Source organism: Furipterus horrens, unplaced genomic scaffold (assembly GCF_987537825.1).
Source record: "Furipterus horrens unplaced genomic scaffold, mFurHor1.1.pri manual_scaffold_11, whole genome shotgun sequence".
Lineage (NCBI taxonomy): Eukaryota > Metazoa > Chordata > Mammalia > Chiroptera > Furipteridae > Furipterus > Furipterus horrens.
In genome coordinates, this window is record NW_028327181.1 from 16919657 (window position 1) to 16942082 (window position 22426).

The 22426-nt window shown below is 38.9% G+C and overlaps 2 protein-coding genes across 4 annotated transcripts in view; one reads left to right on the forward strand and one right to left on the reverse strand.

Annotated features, from left to right (window-relative positions):
• SLC5A1 (solute carrier family 5 member 1) overlaps positions 1 to 2846 on the forward strand; it is an 83449-nt gene extending 80603 nt beyond the window's left edge. For all 3 annotated transcript variants that reach the window (XM_090257263.1, XM_090257264.1, XM_090257262.1), the window contains one exon: positions 624 to 2846. In XM_090257263.1, coding sequence (XP_090113389.1) covers positions 624 to 841 — 218 coding nt within the window. In that variant the 3' untranslated portion in view covers positions 842 to 2846. The remainder of the gene's footprint in view (positions 1 to 623) is intronic.
• A 3840-nt stretch (positions 2847 to 6686) lies between these two features.
• The window catches only part of LOC149997064 (solute carrier family 5 member 4), a 29647-nt gene continuing 13907 nt past the window's right edge, over positions 6687 to 22426 (reverse strand). Inside the window, exons 8-15 of the mRNA XM_090291109.1 lie at positions 22023 to 22243; positions 19069 to 19204; positions 17204 to 17311; positions 14962 to 15112; positions 12538 to 12706; positions 10679 to 10894; positions 7831 to 7933; positions 6687 to 7452 (exon numbers count right to left, since the gene is read on the reverse strand). Coding sequence (XP_090147235.1) covers positions 7238 to 7452; positions 7831 to 7933; positions 10679 to 10894; positions 12538 to 12706; positions 14962 to 15112; positions 17204 to 17311; positions 19069 to 19204; positions 22023 to 22243 — 1319 coding nt within the window. The 3' untranslated portion in view covers positions 6687 to 7237. The remainder of the gene's footprint in view (positions 7453 to 7830; positions 7934 to 10678; positions 10895 to 12537; positions 12707 to 14961; positions 15113 to 17203; positions 17312 to 19068; positions 19205 to 22022; positions 22244 to 22426) is intronic.

The window sequence follows — 22426 nt, forward strand, 5'->3', positions numbered from 1 at the left end:
CATACCTGGGAAGAGGAGAGAATCAATTCCCTCAATGGGCATCCACTTTGAATGGCAGGCCAGTTGGACAATTTGATTCAGTGGTGTTGATACGCAACACCAGATCTTAAGCCCTGAAAGCGTTACCACTGCTGCCCTGTTCAGAGAGATTCTTACTACATGGCTGGATCTGTTGCAAAAATTTGGAATTTCCAGGTGTAACCAATGAACTCCTGAGTCATGAAGTTCTCATTGCTTTTAGTGATGTTGCAGACAAATATGTTCATATGTTTCAGAGGTGTTACAGCTCTCAGCCCATTGTTAACATCTTTCTGCCATAAACTGTTATTCCCTGTTTGCTTCTAATGGTTCTAAATAAAAATGTGTTTGTGTTTGGTCTGATAGAAATGAAATGTATGCTAGCTTATCATAACGATGTAGAATCCATCTATTAATGCCATCTTGTAATTAACTAAATTGGCTCAAACATTTTGTACCATTTCCATTCCTGTGAATAAGAAAATTGAGAAGTGTCTGCAGAATGGCAGCTGTTCTGTGATATGATATCCCTACCCCTGGAAACATCTTCTAGTTCCTCGCACTTCTGTATCCAACAATTCTTTTATTCCTTTTCCCCAACACAGAATATCCTGAGGAGAAAAAAGGATGCTGCAGGAAGGCCTACGACCTGTTCTGTGGCCTCGACCAGCAGAAGGGCCCCAAGATGACAAAGGAAGAGGAGGCAGCCATGAAGCTGATGATGACAGACACCTCCGAGAAGCCTCTGTGGAAGACAGTAGTGAACATCAACGGCATCATCCTGCTGGCCGTGGCCGTCTTCTGCCACGCGTTTTTTGCCTGAGTCCTACCTTTTGCTATAGACTGCCCTCATAAAGGCCAGACTTTTTACTTTGCCTCCCCTTCATCCCTGTCTGAGGTATTGAAGGGAAACCAGCCAGCTGTAAATTTTGACCAATTGACAAAAGTACACGTGTAATTATAGGATAGCTGGATAAAAATAATTAATTTGCTCTTAACTTATATATTTGAGGCCAGTGTGATATAGTCAGCTGTACATATCAGAGCCACAGAAGAAAAGTCCACTCATTCATGAAAAAGCAGACTAAGAAACAGAAGCTCTGGGATGTCTGATGCACGTTTGTCTCAGGTAGATTCAGCATATCAACATTATTTATGACCCTTGAATGTCATTTTTCAGAGCTATGGCCTCTCTGGCCCCTGCCATTTTCCCTATCTGATCCCATCACTTTATTTTTAAAGAAAAATTTTACCCTCATCATATTTTTCATGGCACAAGAAAAATCAATCTGATAAACTGATAAACCCATTGAAGCCAAGGATGGGAGCTTGATGGGGTCCTTATCCAGGTGTTTGCTCTCTGAAGGAGGGAATAGGGGCCTGAGAGTAGCACTTACCCCAAAGCATCACAAAGCCAAATGGAAATATTGCTATTATATATAGGGATTAAAAAAAAAAACCATTTTGGAAGATCAAAGACAACAAACCAGCTACAAGGGAATCTTTCAAAAGTAGTTGGTCAAGAATAATGATACTGAGCAAACTGTCAACAAATCTCAAGGCCAGTGGGGGAAAAAGATAATCTTGAGTCATGAGGATTTTCTGGGCTTCTTGAAAATGTCCATTGGTGGTTCCTCATGTTGGAGATTTCACTCATTTTGGCACTCGCTGTGCCTGGAATGTTTTAGCCACTCAGCGGTATTTGTGGACTGACTGAAGAATATGGGCATTATTTATAAACACATGCTTTATTTTTTGTTAACCTCTTCTGTAGCTGCCCAAAGTACGCACTGTGGTGACTATAATTTTCCAGAGGCCACTCTTCCTCATGGTGTGGATGTTGACATATGAGCTTACAAGCTGACTCTGTGTCACATCACAGAGCAAGTGTGCCTCTTGGGGCATCTGTCATCACAAAGCAGCCATGGTCTCCAGAAATATTGGAACAATTAGCCTGAGATCCTCCTCCCCATGAGTTCACATGACCACAGCCCTTACTCTTTTCAGTTGTCTAGACTGGTGATCAGCCATGGACCAAGGCTAGGGTAGGTGTCTCTGTTCCGTGTGGTAGTGCTCAACGCTTTTAGCTGAGTGGAGTGTATTTCTTGTTGAACTTGTTTGTTTCCTAGAGAGAAATTTTTAAACTTAACTTAAATTTAATGAGTTAAATATAATTCTTTCAATTCCACCTGTGCAATCTTAATTATATTGTCATTATAATCTTATTAAAAAGTCATGATGGTCGATGGTTGTATTGACTGATTTCAGTCTAGCTTAGAAAGGAGCTGGGATCTGAGGCTCTATGGAGCTGAGAGTGGTTCCTGCATGTGAAAATGGTTCAACAGGTGAAGGAGCGGCTTGTTCTTATGGAAAGAAACCCAGAGGTCACTGTTTGATGCGCCCTTGGATTCCCCTTAAGCTAGGAAGAGAAGATGGAAAAGTAGAGGATTTCACATGGCTAACATTGGTCAGCATATTCAGTTTTGTACGGATTTTGTGGTATTTTTGAGTTTTGAGAGGATGAAGGGAGAAGGTTGATTCTGATGGATGGAGTGGGCATAAAGGTCTCTGGCTTTGCCAATGATTCATCATGTATATTGTGGTAAATTATTTTGTCTCAACTGTGTATATTTTTTTTCTTTGAAAAAATGGGAACCTTGGTGCTTATAGTATCTACCTACCTCCTCTTGGTGTGATGAGGTCACGTGAACCAGGGATGGGAGATACATGAAAGATGACACACTGATGTTATATTAAGCTGCATTTTGTCCATAATTAAAATGTATTATTTTTCTTTGATAAAAATAAACACATTAAAAACCATAAAATCCAGGTTTCCTGTTCTGTTGAGATTCTAGACAAACACTGACTATGTCGGTGGTGAGCTTTAGTTGGTGTAATACATGGTTTAGAAAGCAGGCGCCAAGACAGTGGAGAATAGAATATAGTAATGTGAGAAAAAAATGTAGGAATGTTTGGAAATAATTTCAATTTCAAAATCTCTTCAATGTATACTATCCTGTTATAACAGACTGAGTCGTGTGGGTAACCAGTGACCAGTAAGTGATAAACTGTACTAGAATAATTTCAGGGTACAGGGAAGAGTTACTCTTTTCTTCAAATGGAAGATGGATGTTATGGGGCAGAGTGATTCCTTATTAATGCTCAGTTTATAGAGCTGAAAAAAGTCATGCCCTGTCAAGCAAAACAAGCTTCTTTAAATATGAATGCTTCTGAAAAAGAAAAGACCGACCTCCTACCCTGCAAAGTAAAGCTGGCCCTGGGGTCTTTGACATGTTCTGTGTAGATGGGCCAGGCACTGATGTTTAGTTAGAGAAACTTCTACCTTTAGAACTCACTAGAACCCACTCTTAGCTGGTGCTGAAGTCACCACTTCCTAAAAGATGTGCTGCAGCCTGTCCTGTGTCCCTAAAGCAAAACCTGGGAGAAAAACACATATGTGCTTGGTTGGAGAAGAGAGGTTTCTTAACATCACACTCCACCCCCCTGCAAGAAAACTCCTTGTAACCTTCAAATTGGATTTAGGTAAATAAAACTGTTTGAATGAGGTACCATTGCCTTGGAGGGTTGGTGGGGCTGGAATTAGGGAGGGGTGGGTGAGGTTCATTGGGCAGCATGGTTTGACTGGTTCTGGAGGACGAAGGTGAGTGTCGTTCAGTCTGACTGCCCACCTCACATCCCTGACCCAGCCAGTTTTTGTAGTCTTAAGAGCAACTCACAGAACACGTAGTTTGTTGAAATTCACCCCATGCTTGGAGAACTGGTGGAAAATGTTCACCTGATAAAGGGGCCTTCTTTACACGTCAGTGCTGGCAGCACATACACATGCGTTTCAGAATCAAAGGGCTTAGAGCCATAGTTTGCAAACTAGAACTCTGTTAAAACACAGGTTGTTGGAATTCACCCTCAGAGTTTTCAAATCCATAGGTCTGGATAGGGCCTGAGAATGTGCTTTTCTAACAACTTCCCAGACCATTTTGATGCTGCTAGTCAGGGGAGCAACTAGTTAGAATTAATTTTCAAAGAGGCTTCATTTCACTGCCAAGGCAGGTAGAACCAGAGGAATCTCTTTTCCAGGCCCTATTTTGAGATTTTTAGTGGTACCTCAGGACCAAAAGTGCTTTCTGAAGCCAAAGGGCTGTAGGTATGGCTGAGCCACATAACAATGCCAAAGCGCAGAAAACTCCCGCCATGCTGACCTTCTGGGCCCATCTGCTTCGTTCTGACCTCACCCTGCCCAGATGTCCAAGGCCCTACACTTTGCCAGCTTGACTTTTAGTTTATTTTATATTTGGCACTCATCACGTAACATATATATATGGGTCCTAAAGTCAGTTGCCCAGATGCAATTTTTGCAGATAAGGGGGGGTGGTGAGGAAAGAAAGCACTAACATTTACTGCACATCTTCTCTGGGCCAGGACTTTTAGGGAAAATTACATGACTTCACCCAATCTTTACAGCAGTTCCACGAAGTCTGCATTACATTTGGAAAAAATCGAGATTCAGGGATTCAGGGATTTACCCAAGATAAAGGCCTTGGTGTTCATGGGCTAAAGGTTGACAGTTCCTGCTCTCTGCCATGTAATGTCCCGTGGCAGCCTTCCAACAGTGACACACCATTTCTCCTTCAATTCCGAGGACCCTGAATGGGGTGGGGTATGGGTAAGTGAGGGGAACACACCTATGAGCACCTACTTATTAAGGAAAATTTCCTTTTGAGTGCCTTTGGGTAGACAGTAAGTGTTTGAGTCAGGCCCTGAAGTTCTGTTCTCCTGAAGACCCATCTTGAGCAAAGCAACCAGCTTCCCTGAACCCTCATTTTTATCTGAAAACAGAGATAGGAGTACTTAACTCACAGATTCAAATGTGATAAATTTATAACATTTCTTAATCTTAATAAGTAGGTGTTTATTAAACAATCAGTGAGACAAAAAATATCTTGAAACAAGTGAAAATGGAAACACAACGTACAAAACTTATGGAATTCAACAAAGCAGTGCTATGTAAGTACATACAGTTTCAGTAATAACTGGAGCAACACAAATTTAAAAAATAAAATTATTTTCCAGTCATCAATTTGACAAGTATTACTTTAGATTTATGGTATACTCTGTAATTAAGGATGTGAGTAAATAGGAACTTTCACACAGTGATGATGATAAGATAAATTGGTGAATCCTTTCTGGACCACACATTTAAAATTTTATGACCTAGTATTTTATTTATAGAAATCAATCATTAATGAAAGTAAAATTATCTAATGAGCCAAAAGGTGAATATACATTATGTCAGTCAAATATTGTTGATAATAGGAAAGTACAGAAAACAGTGTGAAAGTTTCTTTCTGGAAAAATGGTGAAGTTATGGTAAATGATTTTGTAGAATAATTTGTGACTATTAAAAAGAGGGAGGGATACTAATATGTGCTTATAGGCAAAGGTCTCCAGAATAAATTTTATATGAAAAAGCCAGTCATGGAACAACACATAAAGTAAAATTGCATTATGTAGAAATACATGTATGTTCATACATGTATACAAATGACTAGGAAAATTACTTCAACATAAGCTTTAAACTAACAGTTATTTTGAAAGTTAGTGGGAGTAGATGGGAGAGATGGGCTGTCAGTGGAGAGTATTATATTTAATTTTATAGACCGAAGCATTGTTTGAATTTTCATCATAATATCATGGGTAGGTGTTTCTTATATAATTTATTAATAATATTTTAATTTGTTGATTTACTTCTAAAACAGTGTTTTAAGCCCTGGCTTCTGTGGCTCAGTGGATTGAGCGTCGGCCTGAGAGCCAAGTGTTGCTGGTTCGATTCCCAGCCAGGGCACATGACTAGGTTGCATGTCAGGACCCCAGTTGGGGGCGCAAGTGAGAGGCAACCACACAGTGATGTTTCTCTCCCTCTCTTTCTCCTTTCCCCTCTTTCTAAAAATAAAAATATATAAATAAACAAATAAATAAAACAGTGTTTTAAACCTATATGTAATCCCACATAGAGATAATTGTCACCAAGAATGTCAAAACAACACAGAAGTATAGACAGATATATATTCAACTAATAATGCCAATAAATAAATTGATGTTAATACCTAGAATTAGATTGTAGTAATGTTGCACAACTGTGACTATTCTAAAATACACTATTTATTTATTTACTTATTTATTTTTTATTGAATTCATTGGGGTGATATTGGTTAATAAAACCATGAAGGGGGAAAAAGTGGGACAACTGTAATAGCATGAACAATAAGATATTTAAAAAACACATGGGTTGCAAGTGTACAACTCAATAAAACATCATCTGTGCACTGCATCGTGCACTCATTGCCCAAAGTAAAGTGTCTTTCCTTCCCCGTTTATCCCCCCTTTGCCCATTTCCAACCCCTCCCCCCTCCCCCCTTCCTCCCTGGCTGTCACCACATTGTTGTCAGTGTCTGCGTCATATAGGTATCTTTGTGCTTAATCCCTTCACTTTTTTCACCCAGTTCCCCAAACCCCCTCCCTTCTGACTGCCGTCAGTTTGTTCTGTGGATCTATGCTTCTGTTTGAACTGTACATTTAAACAGGTGCATTTTATGATATGTGAATTATATTTTAATAAAGTGGTTTAAAAAGTCAACGGCTTGATATGCTATTTTTTAGTGGGGAATGACTTTATTTAAGGCAGAGCTGATAGTTTCTAATAAGTTCATAAAAATATTCACAACAGGCATTTCCAGGTCACTTTTCCCTCAGCTATTGAGAAATATTTCTATTTTTCAAATCCTCGAGATCAGTGAGGTGAAGATGGAGGAAAATGTCACTATTTTTATATGAGGAGGTTACTAGGGGAGGCAGAGTTGGGAGAGGCAGTCCTCTAAGGGGAAATATCTATAAAAAGCAGAAAGCAAATTTAACATAGGGCAATCTATCTAGTAAGCTAAAAAAAAAAAAAGAATTTAGAATAAATTCTCTTAGTTTACACACACATATGGAGTGAGCTCACTGTCTTTCTAAATGAGCTTTCTGTTTCTCTTTATTTATTGACACAAAGGAACGACAAAAGCGAAAACTCGGACCTATAGTTATCTCATTGGATAAAATTACCAACTACTCATCTCCTTTTTGCAACACAACAAACCCTAAGGATGAAAAATCAATAATATCCTCTGCTTAATAAACATCTGGATGGCTCAGAAAGAGTTCAAGCAAAATAGCCATGGACAAAGACTGCCACTGTCAGGAGGAGGATGGCATTGATGTTCACTACGGTCCTCCATAAGGGCTTCTCCGATGTGTCTGTGAGCTTCTTCCTTTGGGCTTCTTCCTCCTCTTTGCTCAGCTTGGGGCCTTTCTTCTGCAAGCCGCAGAATGCATCATAAACCTTCCTGAAACACCCACGAGTTTCCTCAAGATTATCTGAAACAAAGAAAGATAAGCAAATGATCACAAAACACAGGAACTAAAACGCCTGTCAAGGTGGTACAGATGACTGGAAAGAATGATTACAACTACATCCATGTATTAGAGGAATATCTCTGAGAAAATACAGATAACTTCAGTCATATAAAAACAGAAAAATTTGCACAGCATGGAGTCCAACAAACAAAGTAAAACAAGTGACAAACTGGGGAAAAACATTTGCATCTTATATCACACAGGGTTTAATATTCTTAGGATTAGTGAGCTTCTTGAAATAGAGAAAATCTTACAAACAACTTCACGTAAACACAAGAGAGAGATGAACAGTTCAAAGAAAAAAGAGAGTTCTCAGTCCAGATGTAAACCAGATATTACCTTCATCAACATCATCATCAGCTTCCTCATGTCTTTCCTCTTGTGCATCTAAATCGATTCGTTCCTCGGTGCTGTTCCGAAGAGCCCAGCACAGGCGATACAGCTGCCCGGAGGCCACAGACAAGAGCATTTAGTGATGAGCAAATGTTTCCAATAATACAAAGGGCATTTATTGTATAGTGCAAAAGAAAAAAATCAACAGTGCAGGAAACATAGATAACAAAGAAAAGGTCTTCTACCCATTCTCACAAAAACACACTATTTTAAATTATTTCTATTTTTAATTCTTCTGCTACTCATTAAAATCTCTTAAATAATACGTTTAAAACTTCTACTTCTGGATTCATAATTACATAAAAGTCAGAGGTTTATCTAACTTATAGACTATACCTTGGTTTCACTCACTGTCCTATTATCCCATTGTGGTTAGCTACATCATTATTATTTGCAGTTTGCCTAGTGGTTACTTTTATAACTTTTAAATCTCTTAAGCTCCATTTCTGGATTCATCATGTTTAGATAGTATCTAGGTCCTATTATTGACATCTGATAGGAATTTGTACGCTTACATATCTGTTTTCCAGACCACATCCAAACTTCTGTCAACTTTACCATTATTTTTAAACTGTCAAGCTTTGTAATATTTTAATTGTTTTCTGTAAATATAATTAAGATCTCCATGCTTAGTATGCATGTTGAATAAAACATTTGAAAGTAAATAACATTTATGCTATTATGTAACTTCTTTTTGTGCCATAGATCCACAACCTGTGATCGGACCAAATGAATAAATACCTGCCAGCTCTAGGTCATTTTAAGAAAATTGTTTCTAGTGTCAAATGGGTTTTTTAAATTATAATTCATTGTATGCTCAAAGTCATGCTTCATTTTAACTGGCCTCATATTTGACTTATGACTTCCTGGTGCAGATTTACTTAGAATTTTTAATTGGCATTCTTATTTGTTGACATAATAAGCATATGCTTATCACTAAGATTCTTAATTATAGCTTCATAAGGTTCTTAATCATAGCATTTCTTATATTAAATCTGCTTTCTTTGTTAAAACTCGTTAATTGGGACTCCAAGTACTTTCTAGTCTTGCACTTTTAGGTTTGGTCCACAACACTATTCATGACTTTCTCTGAAATGACAATTTATTTTTATCAGTCAGTTTGGAAAGTTCAAACCTCACAGTATATAAATGAAACATAAACATAAATTAGATAAGTCTCACTTGTTCTTCAGACAAATTTCCCCCTAAAAATTAATAATAAATTATGGTCATTTTGATTGGCATAAAAGAGTTGAACATTTATATTTCTTTGAAAATTGTGATATGTTTTCTAGAGTTCTTTTTTTTTAAAGATTTTATTATTTACTTTTAGATAAGGGGGAAGGGAGGATAGAAAGAGGGGAGAAACATTGATGTGTGAGGGAATGGTTGCCTCTTGAATGCCCCCAACTGGGGATCTGGCCCACAACCCAGGCATGTGCCCTGACAGGGAATCAAACCTGCAAACTTTTAGTTTACAGGCAGGTGCGCAATCCATGAGCCACACCAGCCAGAGCTCTAGTGCCTCTTTTTATTCAACTCCTAATATTCAGTGTAAATATTTAGTTATAAATTCTGGTGATGTGTTTTTGGTAAAGTAATTTGAACCAGTCTATGCTTCAGGTTTCTCCATGTGCACATAATCCATTTGCCAAGAATATGCAAATAAGTATTGATTTAAAATTATAAGTGGCAAATGCAAAATAAATAAGTTATACATGTTAGTAATAAATTTAAACAGTATTAGTATATAAACAATATTTAAATTAAAAAAAATTGACTAATATTTGCTGATCCTTTATAGTGCCTCTTCCAGAGGTACCTCTTCTGGAATATTTCTGGTGTATATGTTTTAAGATTCTTATATATATATATAAATAAATAAAATATACATATATTTATACATATTTTATTTTCAAAAAGTTATATTTTATAACACTATATTATCCTGCAACTGTTTTGTCCACTAACCATATCGTGGACATTAAAAAAAACCAAATAATAGGAACTCCTCAGGTTTTTGAACAGCTGCGTAGTAATGTGCTATTACTGTGTACCTATTCCACTAGCAACAGAAATTTGGATTGTCTCCATTTTTCCTATTAGAGACCTTTGGCAGAGAAAGTCTTTATTCCTATATTTCTCCTACACATACAAGTATTTCTACATAATAAGCTCCTAGAAATGGGATTATTGGCTCACAGGATATGAAAACTTAAAAACTGACGAATACTGCTCACTAGCAGTTTTGGAGCGTGGGCATTTTCCAGTATTCTCACCAATACTGAACATACTCACATTAAACCTTTTTGTCATGTTGGAAGCCAAAAAATATATCTTATCACGCTATTATTTTCCCTGCCCCTGGTACCGTGTGCTTTAAAAAAAATCCCGGGTCAGTGCTTGTGCTGTCTATGAAATTCTGCTTGCCCCCACGCAGGCCCAGCCCAGACAGCGGCTCTGCTGTGAAGTGTTTTCCAGTGTCTTAGGCAACACTAATTTCTCTCTTCCTGATACCCTACAGCGGGTGTGCAGGTTTACCTCCCAAGTCCACGGTGGGGTTAGTTGAGGGTGAAGCCCATATCCTATTTCCACGTTTCTTAATTCACTGGTGCTCTGCACATAGTAAGTGCAAATTATCGTTTAGTTGAGTAACTGCATGATAAACTCTTAGGTTCCTTCTAGCTCTCATGGAGCTATGATTCTATTGCCTGGGTCTGTACACCAGTTGAAGCTTTAGAAGGCAAAGAATCCTTATTTTACAATAAGCACATATCTATTACTCATTACTCACATGTATGTCAGGAATGGGTTTTGTTAACAGGGAAACTCCCAGGACGATCAATATGGAAACAAAAAAGAGGATGATGGCAAAGTACAGGTAGTGCACTCCGCAGATGATCTGGGGACAGTAACTGTCAGCCAAGCAGCTCCCTGTTCCGTAGGCAAACTCCGCAATCATACGACTGAGGCCGATCACAAGGCCAAGGATCAGACCCCAGAAGGCTCCCTGCAAAAGAAACAAGAACAAAATCAGGGTATTGAGAAAAGATGAGAAGCTCATTCTAGTGTGTCATAATTATCATCCCACCTGCTTCCTCCACTAAGAACCAACAAATGGCTAACCTTGAACACAAGGTCACCAAAGCAGGGAAAAGACGCCAATGTGTGTGTTTACCAGTGGACTGTTGCTCTTTATGGCCTTGAAACATCTTTGCACTGTTAATTCCCCAACTCCAGGACACTACAGGTACCCCTTGCTTTTCAAAAGTTTGCTTTACGAGCCACTTTGCTTTTACAAAAGTCATACGTCGTTAGTTAGTACCTGTTTTTGCTAACTGGAAGAAGTTTGAAGAGGATTTTCACTTTTACGAAAAAATGTGAAAACTGAAAATAGCTTTCAGAGTTTGTTTTCCAGCAAGCCCTTGTAGATCCAGCGTGCACCCGCAGCAGGAGCAATGACAGCTTTCCGGCCCAGCTCCTTCCCCGCACCCCGCTCAGCTTCTCAGCATCAGGCTGCCCCTAGCTTTGAACTCTGTCTGTGAGCGTCTGGGCTTTGCCTTGATTTGTTTTGTGCATCCATTAGCAACATGTGTCCTAAGGTATCGGAAAAGCCTGAAAGAGGTTATTTTATAAGCCTGGAAATGCTCAAAAATTTTTCCATATAAATTGATGGTCAATGCTTCTTCACTTTATGCCTTTGTGGCTTAGGTTTCCCGGAGACACGCTTCTTTTGGAGAGTGGAGGAAACCTGTCCTGTCTGCTCTGACCCACGCTTAGGTTTACCTTACCTTTTATTTTATATATAGACTAAAGAACTTATGACATATCGTAGAATAAACAGAACTATGACTTGTGTTACACAATTTGCAGAATTGATATTAAATAGTTATGATACTTCTATTAAGCTTTTGACAATTAAAAGCATTTATTTTCTTTGAGATGTGGAGGAGGTGGGAATATATGTCCCCTATCCCCCTGGTTAAGATGTTCTGTTTAGTGGAAACAGTATTATAGAGATTAAGAGTATGAGCTTTGAATGGAGGAAGATGGGAGTCTAAATTCCAAGATTCCACTCACTAATATTAAGTAACATGTGGAAAGCACATTGATGTTAACCTCCTGAACCAGTTCCTCATCTGAAAATGATGATAATAAGGCTATCACCTGGGAAAAATGAAGGCATTGAATGTACATGGTCCATAATAATCAATTAATTATACATATCATAAAAGAAATTAATGTGTTTTGAACCATTACTAGTGAGGCAGGTTTTAAAATCATGGTAATCCTGCAGGATAGGCACTGTGATTATTGTCACTTTATAGATAGTCAAATGGTTTGTTTAAGATCACATTGGTATTAAGTGGGACAGCCAGCACTAGATCCTGGTAGTCTCATCTCAAAACTTGGGTTCCTTGGCACTGTGCCATGTATGCGTATATTTTGTAAGAAATATAAAGACGGTACTATGAGTGTGCACTACATATTTACACACTTCGGTGAGAATCAGGAATTGTGGCTGACCACAGTTGAAACTGAGATGGGCCTTGAGTTGTATAAATTGGGTGTAAAGAATGCATTTTTCAACCAGTGAAAGAAGTATTTTTTTTCTCACTGCAGCAGGAAAAAAGTTTCCCCATTTTCACTTACCTGTTCATTGACTCTTTTACAGAAGATTGCAAGCAGGAAGACAGCAGCAATTGGAGGCCCAAGGTAGCTAGAAATTGATTCTATGTAATGAAACAGTTGTCCATTTTGAGACACCTGTATTAATGGGACCCACAAAATGCTGATGACAATTAATAGGATGATAAATAGCCTGGGAAGAAAGCAAAATGATTTAAACATTAAACAAAAGCATTACTGGTACTTCCATTGTGCTTTAGTTCTTGAATTCACTCTTATTGCCATTCATTGATGTTCCAGAGAAAATCAAGCTCCTTGACCTTGTGCCATGCCATGCTTAATGATTACCCATCAGTAAAATGCCAATGGTGCAATTGCTTGCCTATAGTTAGCCATAACAGCTTCAACCATGAGATTAAGAATCCATTTATAAAAACAGTTCATATATCCACATTTGGTTAATAATTCTCTAATGCAACTTATGTGCTATAACATTAGAAAAAAAAGCACTACTTCTAAGTAATTATTTGCACAATAAAGAAAGTATACTACTGTTTTGGTGTATTTTTCCTAGCTTGAGAGAAAATGGGTGAACTTGCACACTTTAGAATCAAGATATCCTCTCTCCCAGAATGCTAAATGAACTGACCAGAAATGTTAATTTGTGCATTTTACTACTTGAATACTTTGGCACGTAGAAAATATTGATATGCAGTAAAAATCTATTAGAGGCTCCTGGGGTCCAGGGAGCATGACTGGTTAAACTTCACATTATTCTTCTGTGCTGGTCATGTGAATAAACAAGTAATGATAATTTACTGGATTCATCAAGGTCATCAGTTGTCTGTGCTCACTTGAAACAGAAAGGTGGGAGGTGGAAGAACTGGGGAATAAGCATTTAGGCAAGAGACTGAGGCACAAGTGTGCCATTTAAGCTTTTTTACAAAACTTCTGCAACCTTGCAATAACTAAATGCGATAAACCAGGGGAACTCCAAGCCCAGGGCCTAGAACACAGTTAAGATTCAATAAAGAACACCTTCTATCATTATTGTCATCATCATTAGAAAGAAAATTATGTGTCTCCTTTGCTCTCTTATCTTCAGTTGTTTTCAGTCGCATGCAGAATAAAATCCAAAGTCCGGTTATGGCTGGAATGGCCCGGCAGGATGACCTCACCTCCCCTGACCATTATGCCCTTGCTCCCTGTCACTCATTCTCGCACTTGCTCCTCACGTGCCAGCCTCACCTCCTGTCTTCGCACACCGTACACGTGACTGTGGAGGAATGCAGCACTCACTGTTCCTCCCACTGAGCCATGGGGCTCCCTCCACACTTTCCTCAGGACTCTGCTCAAATGCCACCTCCTTAGTGCCTTGAGTGCCTGTCTTAAGTGGCCCCCTCCTTTAATCTTGCTTTAATTTTCTTCCTAGCTCTTTTTGTCATCAGATATAGAATATATCTGTTGTCTATCTTCTCCACAAGGGCATAATTCCCGTGAGTCATGAAATTAGTTTTCATATATATGTCACTTTTTTCATATTTGTATTATGAGAGATAATAGGCATTTAATAACAAGGAGAGGAAAAGAAAAACTTATGAATTGATCATTGAGACTTCAAGAGGATTCACACCCAGGATTGCACACCTATTAGTGGACTGCTGCAGCTTGGGCCTGCTGAATTTAGTCCAAAACCTTCTCTACCTCAGGAACACAGGCGCCTTACTGGTCTTCCTCTCCTGTAGCATTTAACCAGAAGAGTCCAGGTCTGGAACAGTTGAGCCCTTGGAATTTCTCCAAGTGCTTAATTTACCAAAGCTATTATTACTATCTTCAACAAAGTATGATTTTTTAAATGGAGGTGGGGGAGGAGGGCAGTGGGGGCAGCAGGGGGAGAGAGAGCGAGGAGAGAGAGAGAACACAATGTGAGAGAGAAACATCAATTGGTTGCCTCCCATATGTGCCCAGACTGAGGTATGTGCCTTGAGGGGGACTTGAACCCAGAACCCTTTGGTTTACAGGACAATGCCCAACCAACCGAGCTACCTGGTCAGGGCAACACCCCATTTTTAATTAATGCAGTTGGTAAACTCCTCTGTAGTAGTGTGTGGATGTCCCTAATCTGAGAGTAGGTAGAAACTTTATACCCCATGAAAAACAACTGATGGAATTTCATAAAGATATGGTTGGGAGAGGGTGTGAGGGGAGCAATAAGAGACAATCAGAGGCATTTGCAAGTCTGAAAAAGCAACTATTTCATTTAAAAGTATGGCTCCAAATTTTGGGTCTGGAAAGGGATGAAGTTGGATTAAATGTCCTCTAACGTTCCTTGACTCACTCTAGAACTTTATGATTACCTTCTCTGAACATAAAGATGAGGAGACTCTATTTCACTTCTATATCTCTACTTTTCCAGAGAAATTTAGACAGAAACCAGGATTCTCTCACCGTCCAGCTATAAGGAGCTCTTTCTCTGATGCCTGCTTCCGCATCTTGGTGTAGAGGTCCATGGTGAAGAGCGTGCTGGCGCTGTTGAAGATGGAGGTCAGGGAGCTCATGAGAGAAGCCAACATGACTGACAGCATCAGGCCTCGCAGTCCTGAGGCCAGAAGAGGATGCAATCACTAGTTCAGAATTGAATGACATGATCTGTGGTTACCTTGCCAAACTGGAGAGTTGTTCAAAGATAAAAGTGTCACCTGAAACATTTATTAACTGATGTGCCTATCAATACACACCATCACGTAGCATTTTCCGCATACTTGTTGGTGACTTGAAAATAATCCAGTATAGGACTTCAGTTCTACATACAAATTTAGAGATCATTTGCTGGAACCTATATTTGGAATTTTTTTTGGCTTTCTGGAGACTTAGGGAACTAAACAGGAAAAAGCTTAGCAGGTGGTTCTGCTGAAGAAGTCTTTGGTGGGACAAGCAGAGTTTTGAGATATTATGGCAACTTCATCCTCCAGTTTCCTCTGCCTATGTGTAAATGTTGCTAAATATCTTAGGTCAAAGTGTGGAATAGGTGGCTTGGTGATGTCACTTGTGGGTTGGGCTTCCTTCCTCCTGACAATGCTCATGTGTGTCAGGGAGAAGAAAGTTCACAGAAAGGTTAGCTATCTTTTAAATGGCCTAAGGTACAAAGTCACTGGGTCATTCCTGAACCCCATGATGCGCTCTTTTTCTGATCATGGCAGACTTACTTATTTCATATGTGTGGTTTATTTTCTATTTCATGAAACTAAAATGTGAATTCCAAGGGATAGGAGACTTTGTGCCTACTTCACTCACGTTTTCTAAGCACCAGAGCAGTTTATGGCACATAGTAGGCACTCAATCAATAGTTGTAAAGTTCGATAAGTTAAAATCTATTATTTGGGTATCACTGGTCTAAAGAAGGCAAGGATGAACAGTTAACATTTAGTCCTCTGAGTTTATAAGCTTATGACTATGCAACTCTTTAAAAAAATTTAAATTACAATTTATATTCAATATTATTTGGTATTAGTTTTATGTGTATAGCACAGTGGTCAGGCAATCATATACTTCACAAAATGCTCTCTCCGATATTTCCAGTGCTCACCTGGCACCATTCAAAGTTATTACAATATTATTGGCTGTATTTCCTATGTTGTAGTTTACATCCCTATGACTTTGTACTTCTTAATCCCTTCACCTCTTTCACCCAGTCCCTCAACCCTGACTCCTTCTGGCAACCATCAGTCTGTTCTCTGTATCTATGAGTCTGTTTCTATTTCATCTGGTTGTTTATTTGGGGGCTAAGAAGCTCTTGTATTGACAAATCCATCATTTAAATGATCTTGATTGCCTTGGAAGAGAATCTTGAATCTCAAGGAGTAAAGATTCTTCTAATAGGAATTATATCTGGTTCATCTCTGTAATCCCCAGGCCCAGCACAGGACAGGTAACCTATAGAAGGTGCTCAAGAAATGTCTGATGAAGACAATTGGGTTAATAGAGGTAAGAATGATTAAGGTTTATACCATAACCCTTCTTTCTGGCCCATTCACAGACCACGCTTCTGAGGCAGTCCCAGCACAAACATTTCTTTTTTTCCAGCTTTGTTGAAGTATGATTGACAAATAACAATTGTATGTATTTAAGGTGTATGACCTGATATTTTGATATACACATACACTGTGAAAAGATTGCCACAATCAAGCTAATTAACATTACCTTACACAGTTCCCACTACCTTGTTTTGTTGTGAGAATACATGGTATCTCTTCTTTTAGCAAATTTCAAGTGTATAATACATCATCATTAACTATAGTCTCTATGCTGTACAGTAAGTCTCCATAACTTATTCATATTATAACTGAAACTTTCTACCCTTTGACCAACATCTTCCTATTTCCCCAATCCACCAGCTCCTGGCAACCACCATTCATTCCATGTCTCTGTTTCTTTAGATTCCCCATGTAAGTGATATCAAGCAGTATTTGTCTCTCTCTGTCTGGCTCATTTCACACACACAATGCCCTCCAGGCTTACCTATGTTGTTCAAATGGCAGGATTTCCTTCTTTTCTAAGGGTGAAGAAAATACCATGGTCTATACTCTATCTATCTATCTATCTATCTATCTATCTATCTATCTATCTATCTATCTATCATCATCTATCACATGCTCTTTATCCATTTACCTGAGCATGAACGTTTTCTTACCATTAGGCATTAGTTCCATCACCAGCATTGGGTAGGCATAGTTAGTGCAGCCAACTTCAGTGCCACAGTGTTTCACACATTCAGAAGGTACAACACAGGCCACCTTGTCTGAGGAGGAATTCATATAAATGGGTTCAGTGAGTGGGTCCCAAACATAAGACCTATAACCATTGGGCATATGCATAGAGACAAGTTGTAAGATCATGAGTTAGAGGGAAGACTTTTGCCTGGAAATTGGAGGTTCAACTTTTTTAAAAAAATTATATAATTTAAACTCAAAATCCAAATACAGTAAAAGGATTCATAGATAAAACTGCATAATAATAAAACTCCTGCATGAAAAATCTGCCACCAGCATATTTATAAATCAAGATAGACAATAAAAAATATATATATTTCCATAGACAGGCAACAGTATGGTGGTTACCAGAGAGAAAGGGGGTTGGGGAGGAGGTTCAACTTTGAACTTCATACAACCAAGCTGGTTCCTCTTTGCCCGGAATACAACTTTCTAAGTGCCTCACAGCTGTAGGTCCCCTTGCACAGACCTACAGGGTAAGGCTCTACCTTGGGATATGGCTCAGCTAGATGTCAGTAGAGCCAAAAGAGGGAGCTGATTCTATCCTCCAGAAAAAGATGCCAGAGCACAAATCCTCCCAGGAGCACAGAACTCCAGAGCTAAGACACTGCCACCACCACCACTGAGAAAGTTAGTCCTGTGTCCAGTCATTTAGCGCGATGTCTTTCTCCCACATCTAAGAAGAGGTGTTACTTGTGAAGTTGTTGGAGTGACTGCCCCATGTGGGTGATGTCCATTCATGTAGCAGTTGCACAACACCTTGGTGACATTTTTGCTGAAACCACATCATGAAAACAAATAGCAAAAATTGATATAAAAAATCACCCAGAATACTAACATATTAGCTAATATTAGCACATTAGCTTCTCTTAGTTTTTTTTATTCCTTCCTAATCCTTTTCCAGAGAGAAATGTCTTTTTTGTATAAGTATAGTAATTGTTGAGATCATACTTTATAATCTGCTTTTTATATCTAACATAATAACCTCTGCATTTCCCCAAGTTTTGATACAGTATACAGTATCTTTGGCCACAGCCTACTTGCTGGATATCTGTACATTTTTTATTATTATAGACAACACTACAATGTTGCAATAAGAAGGAATGTTGGTCACTCGATGCTCATCTTAACAACGTTCCAGCTAAATAAACTGATGCCCAGTTGTGAAAACATGAAGTGAATTCAGTGTCATCTGATGGATTGACCCCTCAAAACCAGAGGTCTCAATTAACCAATAAATATTCTGCTATACTTCCTTCACTCCTCATAATAAAGACTTTTAAGGAAGAATTTCAACATTAGTAGCTACTCTCAGCTGACTTAGAAGTTGAAGTGCCCCAGACAACCCAACTCCAAAGCAGCAAAGGTGGGTACAGTTCTCTAGTCATCTTAGAGGGACCAACAAGTTGACAGTGCACCACCAAGATCTTCTCTGGCAGTGATGCCCTGAACCGAACCACCGCAGCTCACCTAACTCAGAGTCCCCCAGTTCTATCTCGCCTTCCTGCATTATCCTCTAGCCTGGCTTAAGTCCAAGCCACTCATGAAAACAGGAAAAAAAGACTCAAATGCCCACAAAAGGACTGACACGCAGGATAAAAAGGATGGAGAACAAAATGTCAAGTATGAAATGGTCTTTTTTTTTTTTTTAATCTGACCCTCTACACAATATGTAATTTTTACTTGGAAAATATGTTTTCTAGTTATAAAGATTTTAATACATCTTAAAACCACTATTTGTAAGTCAAGCATAAAAAGAAAGAGAATTTATGGATTCAGGACTTGCCTGTGTACAGGATGCGGCTGATCATTCCCGGCATCACCATGAGGAACATGGGCAGCAGCTTCAGGTACCCACACATGATGCAGGCAGCCTTCACGTGAGACATGTCCTTGCCTGAGAGGCACCGCTGCACAATGACCTGCCAGGGAAGCACCACCTCGTCATGAAACAGCCAGAGCATGAGTTCAGAGAAAGGGAGCATCTCTTTCCAGGCATTAATGTTGCAGTAAGAAATGGGATAATGACCAGAGAATAATGAGCTTTGGAGTGAAATCCAGACCGGAATCCCTGCTCCTTTCACATGAGTATTTGATTTCTGTGAGTTTTAGGTTTCGCTTCTCTAAATAGTGTTATCTAGAGGGCATCCTGAATATTTGGTGTAACGTCTATAAAAGACTCTTGGTACATAGAAGTCAATACACATTACTACTATTAAAACATGTTTATAGCTTCCAGGCTACATTGTAACAATTGCTGTATGCTCCTCCAGGTACCAAGCTGTCACTTCTGATCCTTGCAGCAAGTTGTGTAGGCTGTGCTTTTAATATTTTAGGCAGTAAATAAGCTACATACTCATCACTGTCTCTCTACTGTTAAGAAGAAGTTGTCCCTTTGGGAAATCAAGACCATTGCTACAGAAACACCAGAGTCAGGCATCCATCAGAATAGAATCTGGAGACATTCCTCAGACAAAATATTCTGAGGACTTCGCTGAGTTATGAATCAAATACAACAGTCCCGGGAAAGTCAACGGGTATAATTTCATAATTTTTACTTAAGTTGTGCCATCTCTTAACTAAGAATTTTCTAGCAAATCAGGGTTTCTACCCCTAACGCTCTAATAACTTCTGGATATTTTTCTTGTCAAGAAATGTCAGAAAATTGGGATGCCTTTTTCTGCTTAATTCTCTCTGGAGAGCCAAGTCTATTAAGGATAGCAACAGTGTCATTTAGTGCTGAGGGAGCAGGTGATATTTTTAGATAGAGGGCTAGAAGCAGGCAGTTGGAGGGACAACCCAAATTCCAAGTGAGGAGGGTGCCCTGTGAGCAGACAAGCAGGGTCAGGCATCAGAACGTAGGGTGAATGTGAGGCCACTTGTAGAGGAAAGTCTGGTAGTCAGAGGCAACACACAAACAATAAAGGTGGCTCAATGGTGAAAGTACGCATTCTTTGGTAAAGATGTTGAAAAAATCAGTATATTATAAAAAGAAAAAGAAAATCAATCCCACACTAACATCACAAGTGACCATTGATCCAAGATGGGTTAACTTTCTGAAGTAAGTTTGAGCTTCCAGAGGCTATTTTGGGTAAAGAAAACTAAAAACAAACAATCAAACAAGCAAACACCTCAACTAATATAAAAAGGAACAGTCAGAAAACAGCAAAATAAGATCTTGAAAGTTATAAATACAAAAGCAGAAAAACTTGAAAATAAAATTGAAGAAGTCTTCTAAAAAGCAGAACAAAAGACCAAGAGATGGAAGATGGGGAGAAAAGATAGGAACATCAGTGAATCAGCTGAGAAAGACCAACACCCAAAAATAAAAGGTCTCAAAAAAGAAAACAAAATAGGAAAAAAAACAAAGAAATAATCCTCCCGAATTATCCAAGACATCAATTACCAGAGGAATCAGGCTCACAGTGGCTCATCACAACAGACAAAAGAAGAAAATAGCTCTACATTCAATAGGACATTGCAGTGACATTTCTGAACACTGAGGACAAAGAAAAAACAGGTCACATCCAAAGGTTCAAGAATAACTTCAAGCTTCTCAACAGACTGGTGAGAAGGCAATGAATCTGTGACTTTGGGAAAGTTATTTCCAACCTGTATATGTGTATATAGCCAGAGGATCAATTTAAGAAAAGTCGGAGTAAAGACATTTTCAAACATGCAAATTCACAATAAATTTGCCTCCTACCTTTCTCAGGAACTTATCAGAGAATTTAATTGCTCTGAAAGGAGGAGTAAACCAAGAAAGACAATGATACGGAATACCGGAAACAGGAGCTCTAACCCAAGAATGAGGCAAAGGGAATTCCCAATGTGGTAATGAAGGAGTCCTGGATTAGAATGCGCACCAAGCTCACAGAGCAGCCTGACAGTCCGTGAGAGGCCCAAGGCTCTGGGAGAGAGCAAGGAAAGGAGTTGGGAGGGTACTTGATGTGTTTGCAAGTATTGAGAGGCAATTTAGGCAATTTGCTGAGGGTTTGGTGTTTGAGTAATAATTATGAAGAATATTTAAAACAGAAAATTAAGGATTATTTATTAGAAAAAACTATTTATCTAGAGGTAAAAAAATCTTAAGAAAAATCATAGACTGTCATGTGGCTCAGCTGTGAGTTATATTTATGTGCTCACAAAAATGGTAGCACTCAATGCTAGCTCGCTGAAATTGTGAATTAGATTTATCGGGAGGGTGGGAGGACAGGACGTATGCTTATGTGAGATTGAGGATGGAAAGTTGAAAGAGCTAAACCCTCAGCTCTCATTATGGGAAGCCAATAGAAAAATCCTAAAATTGGAAAACCAAGAGGTAGCAATGTAAGCATCTATTTGAGTAACCCAAGCATCAAGTTAACAAGCAAATTTTGATTTAATAGGTCTGGATAGCATCTGAGAGTGTTTATTTCTAATGAGCTCCAAGGTGTCATTTATGCCAATGGTTCACAGATCATATACTGAGTACCAAGATTTAGGGACTAGAAATACATACTGAAATAAATAACTGAGGGAACCAACAATGTTTACCTTTGAGGGACAAAAAATAGGGTAGAGACACGGACACCAGACAACTATTTTACGCAACGAACCTTGTAGAAGTGTTTGACTTTTTAAATGGTGTGTGTGTTCATGTTTGTGTGTATACAAAATAGAAAGCATATGATTTTCTAGGAGAAGAAAAAGAAGATAAACATATTCACACACACACACACACGCACACACACACTTTACCTGATCTGTGCACCAGTACCACACAGCTACGATGGTCATTCCAAATATCATTCCTGGCCATGGAATGTCCCCAGTGATAGCATCTCGGAAAATATGGAAGGAGTCTGCCCGAGGAGTGTAGCAGTTGGGATGAATTGTCAGGTTGTCCCCTTCGACTATGGATGGGATGGCATTCATATACCTCTCTGTAAAACTCTCATAACCTCCAACTTCAGCAAATGCTGGAAAGATATTGGATAAAATAAAATGTTTCATAGGAATATAAGACTCCCTGTTTTCATAATTATTCCTTTATGGGGGAGGTACTCAAGCACCCCTAGTCAGCTCGCTCATATACTCAGTGTCCTTCTCGCAGGAGCCACGCCTTTCTAGTACCTTCTCTGGCATTGACTGTGCTGTCAGAC